Below are 16,734 nucleotides of genomic sequence, written 5' to 3' on the forward strand. Positions count from 1 at the left end.
GTGTCACGGAATGACCCAATTTAGAAAACAGCGGGGGGGGGGCAGCAAAAGCTTGTACGAGTTTGAGGGGACGGTGACGTTAGACTTGACGCCGGCCGCAAATGGCTTTTGTCTTTTCTTTCCCCCTCTCTCTAAACTTGGGGACAGGTCGGATTTTGGATCTGAAGACGGGGTACGGTGAAGAAAGAAGGGCAGCAATCGTCGATGCGAATGTGCATGGGGTCACGGCGATCGTTCATACTGCAGAGTGAGGTGATTGAAATTCGGTCGGGCCGGGGAAACGCAGGAACCATCCATGCGTGTGGTGAAAGTTGCCCGTCGGGTACCAACATTTTCGGGGTCGCGGGGGTAATGGTTTTCAGATTAGACCATCTCGACAGAATAGAGCCAGGAACAATAAGCAATTTTAATTTTAATTTCGGCAGCGCAGGTTCGATTCCCGCGCCAGCTTGAGGTTATTCACGGAGGCTTCTCGCCTGAGGTGTAGTGACCCTCGGGTTAAATCATCACCAGTCTGCTCTGTCCCCCTCAACGGGGATAGCAGCCTATGGTCATCTGGGACTGACTGTGGCGACTTTACTTACTCGCTAATCGTTCCCTCAATGAGCATCACTTAACAGGGGTGATCTGGGTCGGACAGCACATAGTGGAATCTTGCTGTGTACAAATAGGCCGCTGCCTTTCCTACATTGCAACCGTGACCTCACTTGAGGAAATGTTTCTCATTGGCGATGAAGCACTCGGGGGGGGGGGGTCCCAAAGGTGGAGCTCCCAAAGGTGGAGAAAGGTGTCGTGGAAACTACGCTTCTGGAGAGCTGAAATTGTGGGAGGTGGCGTTGAGGTGAAATTAAACTTTCAGGAAAGAGGGGACGGCAAACCTTCCCGGTACCCGAAAGCGTTCATTTTCTTTTTCTTTTAAACAATCTATTCTTTTAGGTGTGGGAATGCAACCGAAGATCTGGGGTCCATGAATAGACTCAGCTTCCTGAGGAACCGATACAGGTGACCCTGAGTTCCCCTTTGGATTTATTAATGGCTGTCGCATATTGACGACCCCGAGATGTTCTGGTCTCTTTACTCCTGATGCCGAATAAACCAGAGGCGGACTTCACATGGACTAGATTTATTCACGGAGCGAAGAGTTACCGGCACATATCTCCTGACCCACTCCTGTGTCAGCGTGTTTCTCTTTATATGTGCTCCAGTAACCATCCAGTCACGGTCCTCCACTTTTTGTTTTTAGAACGCATTGTATTCAAACTTGTACCAAAGTAGTTACAGCAAATAAACATCCTGGGTAACATTCTTCCCACCTTTTTCACCCACCCCCCACCCCCGGCGGCGATGCCGAACGCCACTCCAGCAACATTCGCCGCCGTGCAATCAGAGAGGCGAAGGCCAAGACATCGGCCTTCCTCCTCTCCCTGAGCTCCGGCTTCTCTGAGACCCCAGATATCGCCACCAAAGGGTCCGGGTCCACTCCCTCCTCCACTATCCTGGCTCAGACCGCGAACGCTCCCGCCCAGAATCTTCCCAATTTTTCCCAACCCCAAAACATGTGCACCTGATGATGGTCCTCCACCTGTCAGTACTCTACCTCAATTGACCAAGTTAGCGGGAGTATTTTCTCTAAGCTTACGGTTCAACCTGCCTGAAGGACCTTGACGTGCGCACCCCCCACCCCCTTCTCTTTTAGTCACAACCACAGTGGGACAGAACAAGGCTGTTCGGCCCATCAGAACCATGCCGGCTCTTATTCCAACCGGTCCCGCTCCCCACCCCCCCATGATCCCCATACCCCCGTGAGTCGATTTTCCCCTCCAGTTGAATGGAAATTCCTAATTTTTCAATAATGTAAGGAATAGAGGCGGGCGTAGGCCATTCAGCCCCTCGAGCCTGCTCCGCCATTTCCATAAAGTCACTGCTGACCTGATTGCGACCTTGTTTCCACTTTCCTGCCGACCCCTCCAACTCCCTAAGCACCGGGCTAAAACGCTGGCTTTTAAAGCAGGCCAGCAGCACGGTTCGATTCCCGTACCAGCCTCCCTGGACAGGCGCCGGAATGTGGCGACTAGGGGCTTTTCACAGTAACTTCATTCGAAGCCTGCTCGTGACAATAAGCCATTTTCATTTCATTTCATTTTTAACTCCCTTGTCAATCACAAATCCATCTAATTGATCCTTGAATCTATTCAATGACCCGCAGCCTTCATGTTCTTTGGCGGGCGGGGGGGGGAGAGAGATAGACAGGCTCAAGAGAATAAATTCCTCCTCATCGCCATCTCAAATGAGAGGTTCCTGTATCCCCTAGTTCTAGATCTCCCCACCCCCCCACTCCCAGTTGCTATAAAGATCGAAGTCCAATTTGCCCTCCCAATGACTTGCTTCCCCTGCGCGCTAACGGGTTGTGAGGCGTGTGCAAAGACACCCAGACCCCTCCGCTCCGCTCTTTCTGCAGCCTCTCCCCATTTAAATAATACCCCGCTCGTCTCTTCGTCCTGTCAAAGTGGACGGCCTCGCGTTTTCCCCACATTACGCTCCGTCTGCTCATTATTTCTCTTGCCCACTCGCTGAACCAATCCATATCGCTTTTCAGACTCTGTGGCCTCCACGCAACTTGCTTTTCCGCCCATCTTTAAATCACCGGTGAATTTGGCAACAGTGTACAGATTGTAAATAGTCGCGAGGGCCCAGCACTGATCCCTGTGGCATTCCAGTCGGTACAGTTGGCCGACCTGGAAATGACCCATTCATCCCGACTCCCGGTTTCCCGTTAGTGAGCCAATCAACACGCCGTCCGTGCTAACGTCTCACCGGCCAGCCCCCGAGAGCTCTCGTCTTGTGGCGCCTGATCAAATAGTCATTGGAAATCCAGATACACCACATCTTCTGGTTCCCCTTTATCTACCCTCCTTGTTACATCCCCAAAGAACTCTAAATAGATTTGTCAAACCTGACGTCCCTTTCACAACACCATGTTGACTCTGCCCGATTGTGTTTTGATTTTCGAAATGTTGTTTTATCCTGTCCTCACCCTCTCTTTCGTTCTGTTCTCAGGATTGGGCTGGGTCCAGTCAAAGAAGGAGAGATCCAATATGTTGTGGTGCACTGTACTGGTTACATCAAAGCCTGGCCGCCCACGGGTGAGTTTGCAGCTGGTTTTTTGTGTGTGCGCGCGCGCGCGGCTTCTGTTCTGCGCTCTTGGGAGCACATGGCGGGGGCTTGGGACGTGGGCGGGGAGGAGGGGGCTGCTTCAAGTGGATGTAAACGTAGGCGCTGTTGTTGCTTACCCAGGTGTGACGCTTCCCGACGATGAGCCAGAGGGGCAAGGAAACAAGTTTTGCCTGGTAGCTATCGGACGACTGCAGGTAAGGTGCAAGCACTTTCCACAATTGCCGGCGGCAGCCAGCGTGGGCACAGCAAGATCCCACGGGCGGCAATTAATTAGTAACCCGATATTCCGGTCATTTTAGCAGTGCCAGCCGAGGGTCAATATGAGGGGTCTCGAAGGCTGCCCCTTCATAACGGGGGGGGGGGGGGGGGGGGGGGTAAAGACTGGGGAGTCTGTAGATGTCCGATGTGAGGTGTTGCTACTCGGTTGGCTGAGGCGGTTCTCTTGGGGTTGCTATGGTAACGTTGGGTTTCACGGTCCTGCCTAATTTTCACCCCTCTTCCGCCCCCCCCCTCCCCCCTTCCCTCCCCACAATTGTACCGTCAAGATCACTAGCTCGCCGAACTGTGTGGACATGAAAGGCAACAGTGTGCCCATGGAGTTTCTTTCCAGGCACAGCCCAAATGGGGTCTTCACCTTCGTCGACCATCGCTGCGTGGGCACCATCGGCTACCAGCCTCAGGTAGGTGCTGGGCCGAGCTCCTGATCGGGGGGTGGGGCGGGGGAGGGCAGGTTGACCGTGCATAGTCTCACGGTTCCTTAACTGAGGAGGGAGGGGGGAGGTGCGGTAATAGAATAAGTTCTCACGGACAGAACGAGTGACTCCTGTTGCCATTCCCAGGTGCCTGTTTTTTTTCGCCTTGGTGTACTTTCGCTCCCACATTCTACCCCCACAGGACGGGCGCCAGAGGGCAGCACGGTGGCCGCAGTGGGTTCGCCCAGCTGCCTCACGGCGCCGAGGTCCCGGGTTCGATCCCGGCTCTGGGTCACTGTCCGTGTGGAGTTTGCACATTCTCCCCTTGTCTGCGTGGGTTTCGCCCCCACAACCCAAAGATGTGCAGGGTAGGTGGATTGGCCACGCTAAATTGCCCCTTAATTGGAAAAAATGAATTGGGTACTTTAAATTTATTTTTAAAAAGGATGGGCGCCAGGGCACGGTTTAGGAACCGTGGCTTTTCCATTTGACCCCTGACCCTGGCACGGATGGGTGGGGTTGGGGGGGGGGGGGGGGGGCAGGAGAAAATTGAGACCCGCCCTTGCTTCCCTTCCTTGCGATCAGCCCCGTTGTCTCCTTGAGCAGACATGCTCGTCGGTCGGGGCAAAAGAGTAAATCTCTGTTTTTCTTTTTCATGGAAGGAGCTGCTGGGAAAAGACATTGTGGAGTTTGCTCACCCTGAAGACAAGGGACTTCTACGCGACAGCTTCCAGCAGGTAACAGTGACCCCAGTCACACAGGCAGGTTCGAGGACGGCTCCTTGTCAGCACGGTGGGGGGGCGGGGAGGGGGAAACCCTTCGGCCCTTCAGGCCCATGCTAACCCTCTGTAGAACAATCCAGAGTCCCGTTCCCCTTTTCTCTCTCCCTGTCGCCCCTCAAGTTTATTTCATAGAATTTACAGTGCAGAAGGAGGCCATTCGGCCCACCGTGTCTGCACCGGCCCTTACAAAGAGAACCCTACTGAATCCCACGTATCTACCCTATCCCCGTAACCCCCACTTAATCTTTTTGGATACCAAGGACAATTTAGCACGGCCAATCCACCTTACCTGCACATCTTTGGACTTGTGGGAGGAAACCGGAGGAAACCCTCGCACACACGGGGAGAACGTGCAGACTCCGCGCAGACGGTGACCCAAGCCGGGAATCGAACCTGGGACTCTGGCGCTGTGAAGCAACCGTGCTGCCAAAATATGTAGTCATCATTCATTCCAGCCGTGGATATTATTTACCTGAAGTGGGGCCGATGGACTTTTGTTTGTATAATGAAGGTTCCCCGGGGAGTAGATAATCAGAGACTTTGGGCTGGATTCTCCGGTGGCGGGTTCCTCCATTTCGCCGGCAGTGGGAATCGAACCTGGTACCCTGGCGCTGTGAAGCAACAGTGCCAACCACTGTGCTGCCCCTGCCTATCTGTCCTGTTGCCGTCAGTGCGGTATCGGTATCTCTGGCTTTTTATGCGGGGGCCTGTGCCAGCGTTGGCAGAGTCACCCCTTTGATGCCGCTATTCAATGGCGGTGAGCGATCAGGGGACACCTCCCTCGGCGGGTACCGCGCGCGCCAGGCTGATAACGCAGGCAAACCTGCCTTCCAATGCCAGCTGTGACTCAATGTCTCCTCTCTTCCTTGTTTCCCCCCCCCCCCCCCCCCCCCCCCCCCCTTCCGCAGGTGGTCACGCTGAAGGGGCAGGTGCTGTCGGTCATGTTCCGATTCCACGCAAAGAACCGGGAGTGGGTAGTGATCAGGACGAGCAGCTTCACCTTCCAGAACCCCTATTCGGATGACATCGAGTACATCGTCTGCACCAACACCAGTGTCAAGTACGTCCTGGCCCCATTGGCCTTTTCAACCTGCTTTTCAGTGAAAACCCGTGGCTCCCCCGGAGTTGGCCGCCTTGTATTCCCTTCCCAAGTAGCTCCTCGCTTTTTATTTAGTCCGCGGGACAAGGGTGTTGCAGGCCAGGCTCGTTATCCATCACCTTGCCCAAGTCAGCCATTCCAGAGAGGCAATTAATAGTTAACAAGCCTGCTGAGTTGGTCTGGGGTCCCGTGTAGACCAGACCAGGGCAAGGATGGCAGATTTCCCGTCCCGCAAGGGCGTTGGTCAGACGATCGCCATCGCGGTGGCCGTTACCAGCACTCGCTCGCTTTTCAAATCCAGATTTTATTAATCGAATTCAAATCAAACCCATGTCTCCACCCACCCTCTCCCTCCAGAGCATTAGCCAATCCAGTGACGTGGCCGCCTTCTTGCTGTGGGATTTCCACACCTATTCGACTATCGTGTTCTTCACTCCCCAACTGACCAGACGCCACTTAGATCAAGGACTTTATTCCAGCTATTGCACGGGAGCGAAGCGTCCACTCGGTGGCTTACCAGCTCCCGGTCATAGAAAATGCAGTTACATCTTTCCTTCACTTTCAAGTAATTAACATACTGCAATCAAAAGAATACACTTGTTTGGAAGTTGTGTGTCCATTCAGAGCTAATAATCATGATTACATAATGTAGAATTTATGATTAGAATTATAAATCATAATCTGGGCACGCTTGCTTAACTATAATATCAGCAAGGACGTAACCGTCTCTACTTGCCTCATAACCGCCAGACGTGAGTCAGGTGGAGATGATGACATGAGCTGTGGGGTGTCCCATACTCTCCTTCCATCGTCCAGTGTTTCTGTCAGGCACATGAAATGAAAATCGCTTATTGTCACGAGTCGGCTTCAAATGAAGTCACTGTGAAAAGCCCCGAGTCGCTACATTCCGGCGCCTGTTCGGGGAGGCTGGTGCGGGAATTGAACCCGCGCTGCTGGCCCGCCTGGGCCTGCTTTCAAAGCCAGCGATTTAGCCCAGTGTGCTAAACCAGCCCCTTGTGACCTGCCGCTGCGTAATGACCGATTTGAGGTTTTGCGAGCGAGTTGTGTGACCCCCCCCCCCCCCCCCCCCCCCCCCCCGGTTAATGCAGCACTGGTCCTTGAGTTGTATATGTTGGTGGTGTCAGCTGAAGCAACTGCTTTCTCGTCACTTTGCCAGCTAGCGAGTAGCAACCCCTGAGAGCCCGTGTGACGTTTAACCCTCTCAGTCTTCTCCTTCGTGTCTGTTGGGGACGGCGCAGAGGGAGCGTTAACCCTCTCGGTCTTCTCCTTCGTGTCTGCTGGGGACGGCGCAGAGGGAGCGTTAACCCTCTCGGTCTGCTCCTTCGTGTCTGCTGGGGACGGCGCAGAGGGAGCGTTAACCCTCTCAGTCTTCTCCTTCGTGTCTGCTGGGGACGGCGCAGAGAGAGCGTTAACCCTCTCGGTCTGCTCCTTCGTGTCTGCTGGGGACGGCACAGAGAGCGTGTCGGCCCTATCGGTCTCTTGGGAAGGCGCAGAGGGAGCGTTACTCTCTATGGGACCTGTGCTTTGGGTCATCACTTTGGGGTAAGAAAATGAATGACGCGTGAGGGAGGAGCTCGCCCACGGCCTCACCCGTTTGTCAGGCCGAGCTTCCTTTCCCCGCCTCCAGTTGTGTCCCCGTTTGCATTTGATATCCGTGAGAACGTTATCCGACACTGCCGTTGTGAACGACGTTATCTTTCTCCCATAGGCACCTGCAGCAGCCTCCAGCCATCTCCGCGCAAGAAGAGCTGACCTACGAGCACCCGCAGGTAAACCGCAGGATATTGTTATGGGCCAGAGTTCAGAGAAGGCCAAAGTGTATCATGGAGTTCCCCTGACCCACAACTTTTACTAGATTGTGGTATGGGGGAGCACACGGCCCAATCTACAGGTGTGGTACAGCAGAAATGGAAAAGTATTTTTTAAAGCAAAACAATGTTTATTCCATGAACTCAAGTTAACCTTTTTAAAACATAGTGAACATCTTAGCAACCATCAATTCAAATACAACCCCCAAAGAATACAACACTAAGTAATCCTTTAAGCTTTCCTTTTAACATCCAGCAGACTTAAAACACCTTTTACCAGAAGCACATCAGGTTACAGTCACTACTGTTATTAGTTTTAAATCACCAGGATCGATTTACAGTCTTTAGATTACAGCGAGAGAGATTCAGACACCTTCTGGCTGTGACTGCAGCTATCCAGCTCTGAAAACTAAACTAAAACACACCCTGCAGCAAACAGCCTAAAACGAAAGTAAAAAGCTGACAGACAGCCCAACTCCACCCACTCTCTGACATCACTGCAGTAGCAAACACTCATTTCTTAAAGGTACTCTCACTACAGATATTTATATACACACCCATTTATAAACATCCATTTCTTAAAGGTACATGACAATATTAATAATGTAGATTCTCAATGTGCCTCTTTCTGTAAAACACCCCCAGCCCCTGTGTGGAGTGACATGTGGGCTCATCTCTCAGTGATTCTTCTCAGTCACTGTTCTACCTCTTTCCTGCTGGGTGGTGTACACCTGCTGGGTTGCGGATCACACAGGTGCCACCCGCTTCGATAGCCGGCTGGGGGGACGGGACGGGAACTGACCGCTCTGCAGCTGCCTGCCTGGGGACTGGCAGCATTGCCCGCCTTTTCCTGAGCTGCCCCCAGGCGGGAGCCCTCTCGGTGACAGGATGGGCACCCTCTCGGTGACTGGGTGGCGAGCGTGGGCAGGTCACGTTGGGGTGCGGTTGGTGGGACGCTGGCTGAAAATCCCGGTCCCACTCGCTGTCAGCAGGCATGCTTTGGCTGCCTCTGGCCTGCTGTCTCCCGCACCCTGTGGGTGGGCGCGTTGATCCCCCGGGGGTACATTACCACCAATTTCTGGTCCGCGTGATTAACCCGTCTCTCTCTGTCAATTGGTACTTTAGGTTGCGGTTCAGCCTCCATCGTCAGACCACACAAAACCTATCAACAAAGGAGAAACCCTGTACAGCAGGGAGACGGACACCCGTTACACTGAAATCTACTCTGCCATTCCCACAGGCAAGAACAAATGTTTTTATTCTGTTATATGCGGGAGCAAAACTGGCTCAAAAGATTGTCGTCCCACACGTTCCACTCGACCACTGTCTGTAAGCTGCGACTCGAGTCGCTCTCGCCTATGAGTTGGAAGGCCTTGAGGTCGATAGCCACTCCAGAGACTTGAGTCTATGATCCAGGGCCGCACTGTCGGAGGGTCAGTACTGAGGGAGCGCCGCACTGTGGGAGGGTCAGTACTGAGGGAGCGCCGCACTGTCAGAGGGTCAGTACTGAGGGAGCCGCACTGTCAGAGGGTCAGTACTGAGGGAGCGCCGCACTGTCAGAGGGTCAGTACTGAGGGAGCGCCGCACTGTCAGAGGGTCAGTACTGAGGGAGTGCCGCACTGTCAGAGGGTCAGTACTGAGGGAGTGCCGCACTGTGGGAGGGTCAGTACTGAGGGAGCGCTGCACTGTGGGAGGGTCAGTACTGAGGGAGTGCCGCAATGTCGGAGGGTCCGTGCTGAGGGAGCTCTGCACTGTCAGAGGGTCAGTGCGAAGGGAGCACCGCACTGTCGGAGGGTCAGTACTGAGGGAGCTCCTCACTGTCGGGAGGTCAGTGCTGAGGGGGTGCCGCACTGTGGGAGGGTCAATACTGAGGGAGTGCTGCACTGTCAGAGGGTCAGTACTGAGGGAGCGCCGCACTGTGGGAGGGTCAGTACTGAGGGAGCGCTGCACTGTCAGAGGGTCAGTACTGAGGGAGTGCCGCACTGTGGGAGGGTCAGTGCTAAGGGAGCACCGCACTGTCGGAGGGTCAGTACTGAGGGAGCTCCTCACTGTCGGGAGGTCAGTGCTGAGGGGGTGCCGCACTGTCAGAGGGTCAGTACTGAGGGAGCTTCGCACTGTCAGAGGGTCAGTACTGAGGGAGTGCCGCACTGTCAGAGGGTCAGTACTGAGGGAGTGCCGCACTGTCAGAGGGTCAGTACTGAGGGAGTGCCGCACTGTGGGAGGGTCAGTACTGAGGGAGCTCCGCACTGTCAGAGGGTCAGTACTGAGGGAGCGCCGCACTGTCAGAGGGTCAGTACTGAGGGAGTGCCGCACTGTCAGAGGGTCAGTACTGAGGGAGTGCCGCACTGTGGGAGGGTCAGTACTGAGGGAGTGCCGCACTGTCAGAGGGTCAGTACTGAGGGAGTGCCGCACTGTGGGACGGTCAGTACTGAGGGAGTGCCACACTGTGGGAGGGTCAGTACTGAGGGAGAACTGCACTGTCAGAGGGTCAGCACTGAGGGAGCGCCGCACTGTCAGAGGGTCAGTACTGAGGGAGCGCCGCACTGTGGGAGGGTCAGTACTGAGGGAGTGCCGCACTGTCAGAGGGTCAGTACTGAGGGAGCGCCGCACTGTGGGAGGGTCAGTACTGAGGGAGTGCCGCACTGTCAGAGGGTCAGTACTGAGGGAGCGCCGCACTGTGGGAAGGTCAGTGCTCGGAGCGCCATTTTAACTGTCTGTTTTCCTTCTCCCTGTCCCATTGTGTAATTCGATGATTCTACCAAGATGCTGCCCACATAACCATGTTGTTTGCTTGTGTTGCACAGCTGAGCAGAATAAGGTGATGCCCTCCACTCCGGGCACCGGCAGCCAGCAGATCTACCAGCAGGGGAGCTCCTTCCCGGCCACCCGTCCTGCCCAGAACTTCAGGTACCGTCGCCCTCCCCGGCGCACTGCCTTTCGGGACGGCCCCTTGACGCCGTGGAGATTAACCAGCGTGGGGGGGGGTCCAGCCATCCTTGCCCCTCTGCCATCAGTCCTGGCCTCCGACGCGACAGCCCCCTCCCTTTGCTAAATCCCCTCTAAATTGCCCCTTAGTGTCCAATAGTGGAGTTATGGGGTGGGGGAGCGAGCCTAGGTAGTGTCCTCTTTCGGATGGACGGTGCAGACGCAATGGGCCGTTCTGCGCTGCCGGGTTATATAATCCCTGTCGGATTGAGGGTCACGCAATTAGGGTAGCACAGTGTTTAGCACTGCTGCTTCACAGCTCCAGTGTCCCAGGTTCGATTCCCGGCTTGGGTCACTCTCTGTGCGGAGTCTGCACGTTCTCTCCCCGTGTCTGCGTGGGTTTCCTCCGGGTGCTCCGGTTTCCTCCCACATTCCAAAGATGTGCAGGTTAGGGTGGATTGGCCGTGATTAATTGCCCCTTAGTGTCCAAAAGAGGTTAAGTGGGGGTCACTGGGTTACGGGGATAGGTGGGCTTCAGTATGGTGCTCTTTGTAAGGGCCGGTGCAGACTCGAAGGGCCGAATGGCCTCCTGCACTGTAAATTCTATGATGCAGTGTTTCTGTCGGGGGCCAAAGAGACTGTACCCCCTCCTCGAAGGGGGAATCGAGTTAGTCCCACTCATTGCAATATCCTTCTCATCAACCCAAATCCTGGTCACCGAAAGCTATTCTTTTCTTATCCCCTCTTGTTCTTCTACCACATGGAATTGAATCCCCCGTCCCCCCCGTTCTGGGTGAATCTCCCCTCCGAGGCCTCGCCGCTCCTTCCTAACATGCCGGGCCCAGGACGGGGCGCACGGTGCCCCCTCCCAGGGCGGGTGGGGTTTTGTTTTGTTCGGTGCGGTGTTGTAGCGTCTTGGTTCTGCGATTTGAAGCTTCTGACTCCCTCCTCTGGTCCTTCCTCCCATGACAGCGCCGCCGCCATGGTCCCGCCTGTGAACATCGTTGAGCAGCCAGCGTCAGCGGGACAGATCCTGGCTCAGATCTCGCGGCAGTCGGCCAGCGGCCAGGTCACTGGAAACACGTGGAGTGGAAGCCGCCCACCGTTCCCAGCGCAGGTTTAACGCTCAGCGCTTCTAACGCCTTTTAGCTCCCGGAAATACCTTCCGTTCTCTTCCCAGCGTGTAACTTTGCCTCTCTGCTGCACGTCCCAAAACTGTCTTTGTTTAAATTTGTTTGTGTACTGTGGGTGTTTCTGGTAAGGCTGGCGATTATCGTCCATCCCTAATTGCCCCCCCCCCGGAGAAGGTGGTGGGTGAGCTGCTGCAGTCGCGTGCGGTGTCGGTCCACCTGTGGTGCTGTTACTGAGGGAGTTCTGGGATTCTGACCCAGCGACAGTAGGAACGGCCGATATATTCCCGAGTTGGGATGGCGAGCGGCTCGGAGGGGGAACTTGCAGGTGGGGGGGGTGTTCCCCAAGTGTCTGCTGCCCCCCCCCCCCTCGTCCTTCTAGATGGTAGAGGTGGCGGGTTTGGAAGGTGCTGTCGAAGGCGAGTCGCCGCGGTGCGTCTGGTAGACGGTGCACACGGCTGCAGCTGTGTGTCGGGGGTGGAGGCATGACGGCGTGACGTCAGGAGAGAGAGACACAGTTTAAAACTGAGATTTCATTGGGCGGGAGACTATGAAACAACGAGGTACAGCGATAATCACGGGGGATTTTAATCCACATACAAACGGGAGAAACCAGGAGGGCAAAGGTAGCCTAGATGAGGAATGATTTTGGGATAAATACTGAGCGCCACAGGTCCCAGAGAGCAGGCTACACCCTGATATTGTGCAACGGGATAGGATTAACCAATAGCTTCACAGTGAAGGTGGCAGTGATCGTAATGTGATTCAATTTGACATTCAGTTTGACGGCAGAAGAGTGGCTCCAAGACTAGTGTTTTAAACTTAAGGTCAGTCTCTTTGATGTTACCCACCCGGCGGAGTCAGCTTTTAGTATATACGCGTCAATCTCTCCACTTTGAAGTCACCTCTTCTATATCCCGTTATATTCCTCTTGTCACCTCGGAAAGCCCTTGCTTTTGTTCCTGATATGTTAATTTGCATCTCAAAAAATATCTTCCGACAGTTGCCCCTATCAAAACTGTTGTATTCTATCCCAGTTACATTTCTCTAATCTCAATTTTCCCCAGTTTGTCTCAGTTGGTCCTGTGAGTCTGGGGAAGTGATAATGGAAAATAAGGAGATGACGTGTGAATTGAACGGGTACTTTGCCTGTGGAGGATACAAGTAACATCGCAGAAATGGCTGTGAATCGGGAAATGGAGGGGGAGGGAGGAACTCTGGGAAAATTGCAATCGGCCAAGGAAGTGGTACCGATCAAATTGTTGGAGCTGCGGGGGGGGGGCTGACAATTCCCCCAGACCCTGGTGGACTTCACCCCAGGGTCTTAAAAGAAGTGGCTGGTGAGGTGGTTGATGCGTTGGTTTTAATTTTCCAAAGTTCCCTGGCTTCGAGGAAGGTTCCATTAGATTGGAAAACGGCAAATGTAGCTCCTAAAGGAGAGGGAGACGGAAAGCAGGGAACTAGAGGCCAGTTAGCCTACCGTCATCTGTCGCAGGGAAGATGTTGGCCATTATTAGAGAGGTTATAGCACTTGATAATCGGGCAGAGTCAACATGGTTTTGTGAAAGGGAAATCACGTTTAACCAATTTATTGGAGACCTTTGAGGAAGTAACCTGTGCCGTGGATAAAGGGGAAGTAGTAGATGTACTGCACTTAGATTTCCAGCAGGCATTTGATAAAGTGCCTCTAAGGTAATTGCGGAAAATAAAAGCTCATGGTGCGGAGGGTAACATATTGGCACGGATTGAAGGTCGGCTAGCTAATGGGAAGCAGTTGGCATAAATGGGTCATTTTCTAGATGGCAGGACATGAGTGGTGTGCCTCAGGGATCAGTGCCGGGGGCTCAACCTTTTATAATTTATATCGATGACTTGGAGGAAGGGGCATGTTACTAAGTTGCCGAATGCCACCGCGATAGGTAGGAAAGTAAGTTGTGAAGAGGACGTGCGGAGGTTACAGAGTCCTGGACAATGGAGGACAATGTGGAGAAGATGTGAAATATTCCATTCTGGCCGGAAGACTTATTAAAGACATAAAAAAAGCTGATTATGTAAATGGCGGAGAGATTCCAGAGCTCTGAGGTACAGAGGGATCTGGGTGACCCAGTGCATGGATCACGAAAGGCTGGTCTACAGGTACAGCAAGTGGTTAGGAAAGATAAGACAAGTTATCCTGCGTTGAAAGGGGAATTGAATTCAAAAGTAGGGAGGTTATGCTTCAGTGATACGGGGTGTTGTATATCGGGAGTATTGTATTGGTCTCCTTGTTTCCGGAAAGATGTCAATGTGTTGGGAGGCATTCAGCGAAGGTTTACCAGACTTAACATCGGGAATGGGCGGGGCGATTCTTGACTAATGAGGGTGAGGTGGAGTGATTAATGAGGGTGAGGTGGAGTGATTAATGAGGGTGAGGTGGAGTGATTAATGAGGGTGAGGTGGAGTGATTAATGAGGGTGAGGTGAAAGGTTATCGGGGGGGGGGCAGGAATGTGTGGACGGTGCTGAGGATTTTCTGCCAATCATGGAGATGGATGCTGGTGGAGGGTGTTCCCGTGATGACGACGCTGCACAGTGAGTGACGACCCGTGCACCACCCCCCCCACGAACTGCTTTCCCGTGAACCCCCCTCTCTGTGTTCTCTCAGCAGATGACAGCCCAGGGGGTAAAGACGCAGACGCCTTCGTTCGGCCTGGGAGCCGGCCGCACCTTCTCAGCCAGCGCCGCCTCCTTCAGCCCCCTCGCCAGCCCTGTAGCCACATCCTCGGCCGGAGGCACCGCCTACCCGCCCCTCGCCAACCGCACCTCCGCTTTCGGTAGGTGGCCAACGCGCTGTCGCGCACGGAGGGAGGTTGAAAATCACCTCGGTGGGAGCACATCTTGGGATACAGTGTCCAGCTCCTCGTTCATCTGTAGATCCCTCTCAGTCCCAGTCGCTGTTTGTCGTCTCCTCTGTCCCACCGTAGCCAGTAAGCCTGAGGAGTGCGGCTAGGTCTTGGCTTTTGGACCTTGTGTTTGACAAATTCTCACTGGGGGGGGGGGGGGGGGGATGCTGTGAGATATACACATGAGGGAAAATGGAATAAAAGTGATGTTGAAAAGTCCTATTTCTGAGGGCTTTCTGCTGACACTCAGCGCAGCATCGAGCTCAATGTGGCTCATTTATGCTCGCTCAAAGTGACCTATACTCCCAGACGGTCCCATTCGCTGCAACCAGAAAGGACATGTCCAAGCCATGCCTTTTTCTGAATTAAATTTTTTTTAAATTTAGGGTACCCAATTCATTTTTTCCGATTAAGGGGCAATTTAGCCTGGCCAATCCACCTACCCTGCACATCTTTGGGTTGTGGGGGCGAAACCCACGCAGACACGGGGAGAATGTGCAAACTCCACATGGACAGTGACCCAGAGCCGGGATCGAACCTGGGACCTCGGCGCCGTGAGGCCGCAGGGCTAATCCACTGCCCCACCGTGCTGCCCGTCTTTTTCTGAATTACTCGGGAGCTTGGTGGAGCCTATAGTTCCCCGTTGCTTTCGCCACGGCGACGCCTCGGCCAATCCGAGTCGACCCGCCGGCCGATTGGCACCCTTGTCTCCCGCGGTATAATTCGTTGTGTTTGCCCTGATGGGTGCGAGACGGAAAGCTTTGACAGTGCGTCTCTCTCTCTCTCTCTGTCTCGCTGCGGGAATGTCCTTTTCCTCAATGGAGATAACTTTTTTATTTCTTCCCCTCTCCCGCTGGAAGTTGAAGGCGGACAGAGCAGCGCGCAGTTCCAGACCCGGCCTGCAGATGGAGCCTCCGTGTGGCCGCAGTGGCAGGGTCAGCATCACTCGCAGACGGCCAGCGAGCAGCAGAGCCAGCCCGAGGTGTTTCCGGTGAGTGTGGGGGGGGGGGGGGCCTGCTAATGGATACGGTGCTCCCATAGCGGAGAAGCCCGAGGGGGAGGTTTATTCCCAGCATTCAAATTCCCGGGAATGGGAACGATTTCAAAAAAATAATAATTTTTAAAGTACCCAATTCATTTTTTCCAATTAAGAGGCAATTTAGCGTGGCCTACCCTGCACATCTTTGGGCTGTGGGGGCGAAACCCACTCAGACACGGGGGAGAATGTGCAAACTCCACACGGACAGTGACCCGGGGCCGGGATCGAACCTGGGACCTCGGCGCCGTGAGGCTGCAGTGCTAACCCACCGCGCCACCGTGCTGCCCTCGGGAATGGGAAAGACAGGTGGATAAATCTTTCGACGCGGCTGACAGAAGAACGATGGGCTGAATAGCCTCGGTGTGCGGTGTCGGAGCCGACGTGTGGGGGGGGGGGCTTAGTCTAATTGAATGGCAGATCAGACTCGAGGGGCAGAGTGGCCTCCTGTTCCGGAGGTGTGGGGGGGGATGTAAAATGTCGGCGGATTCTCGATGCACCAACGACTGACGTGTGATTTATTTCCTCTTTGTTTCCAGGACATGCTGTCCATCTATGAGGACCAGGGAAGCAGCTACAACAGTGACGAGTTTTCGGAGCTCCCCATATTCCCCTCGTTCTCAGAGTAACCCGGAGCCGCCGGGAAAGAGACAATCCGCAAAGTCACATCCGTCTTCCCATCCCCGACCCCCCCCCCCCCCTGGCCCCTCTCTCTCTCCCTCTCATCCTCTTTCTAGTTTTTTTTTTTAAATTTAGAGTACCCAATTATTTTTTCCAATTAAGGGGCAATTTTAGCGTGGCCAATCCACCTATCCTGCACATCTTTTGGGTTGTGGGGGTGAAAATCCTCTTTCTAGTTACAAATTGGTGACGATTGGTACTGTGGTGAATTTGCTTCCGCCCCTCCCCTCCCCAGCCGTCCGTCCGTCTGCGTTGAGGGAGGGACGGACAGACGGAGGAAAAGTACGGATGACGTTCCCTAGGCTGGAGGCCGTTCCTTCTCGCCGGTTTTTTTTTAACCTCCCGGATTTGGGGTGACGGGCTGGCCGCTATCCAGGGCGGCCAGGCTTTGCACCTGCTCCCTTCCCCGTTTCCCCACAACCCCCCCTCTCTCCCTGGCAACATTGAGGGTGTAGCGCGGAGTCTGGAAGTGCGTAGGATCGGCCACGCTTGCTGCTGCGAGGAA

The 16,734-nt window shown here is 54.3% G+C and overlaps 1 protein-coding gene across 1 annotated transcript; it reads left to right on the plus strand.

The window, feature by feature from the left end:
- Nucleotides 1–181: 181 nt before the first annotated feature.
- On the plus strand, nucleotides 182–16,260 carry LOC119958609 (aryl hydrocarbon receptor nuclear translocator-like; the record flags this gene model as incomplete). The annotated part of the gene is made up of 14 exons (XM_038787088.1): nucleotides 182–252; nucleotides 937–1,002; nucleotides 3,058–3,143; nucleotides 3,295–3,368; nucleotides 3,720–3,854; nucleotides 4,529–4,603; nucleotides 5,557–5,708; nucleotides 7,477–7,537; nucleotides 8,702–8,816; nucleotides 10,381–10,483; nucleotides 11,474–11,618; nucleotides 14,275–14,443; nucleotides 15,373–15,503; nucleotides 16,088–16,260. Coding segments are annotated over 14 exons (1,473 nt in total), but the record flags the coding sequence as incomplete, so codon positions are not given.
- Nucleotides 16,261–16,734: the final 474 nt, after the last annotated feature.

This window comes from Scyliorhinus canicula, chromosome 30, assembly GCF_902713615.1.
Source record: "Scyliorhinus canicula chromosome 30, sScyCan1.1, whole genome shotgun sequence".
Lineage (NCBI taxonomy): Eukaryota > Metazoa > Chordata > Chondrichthyes > Carcharhiniformes > Scyliorhinidae > Scyliorhinus > Scyliorhinus canicula.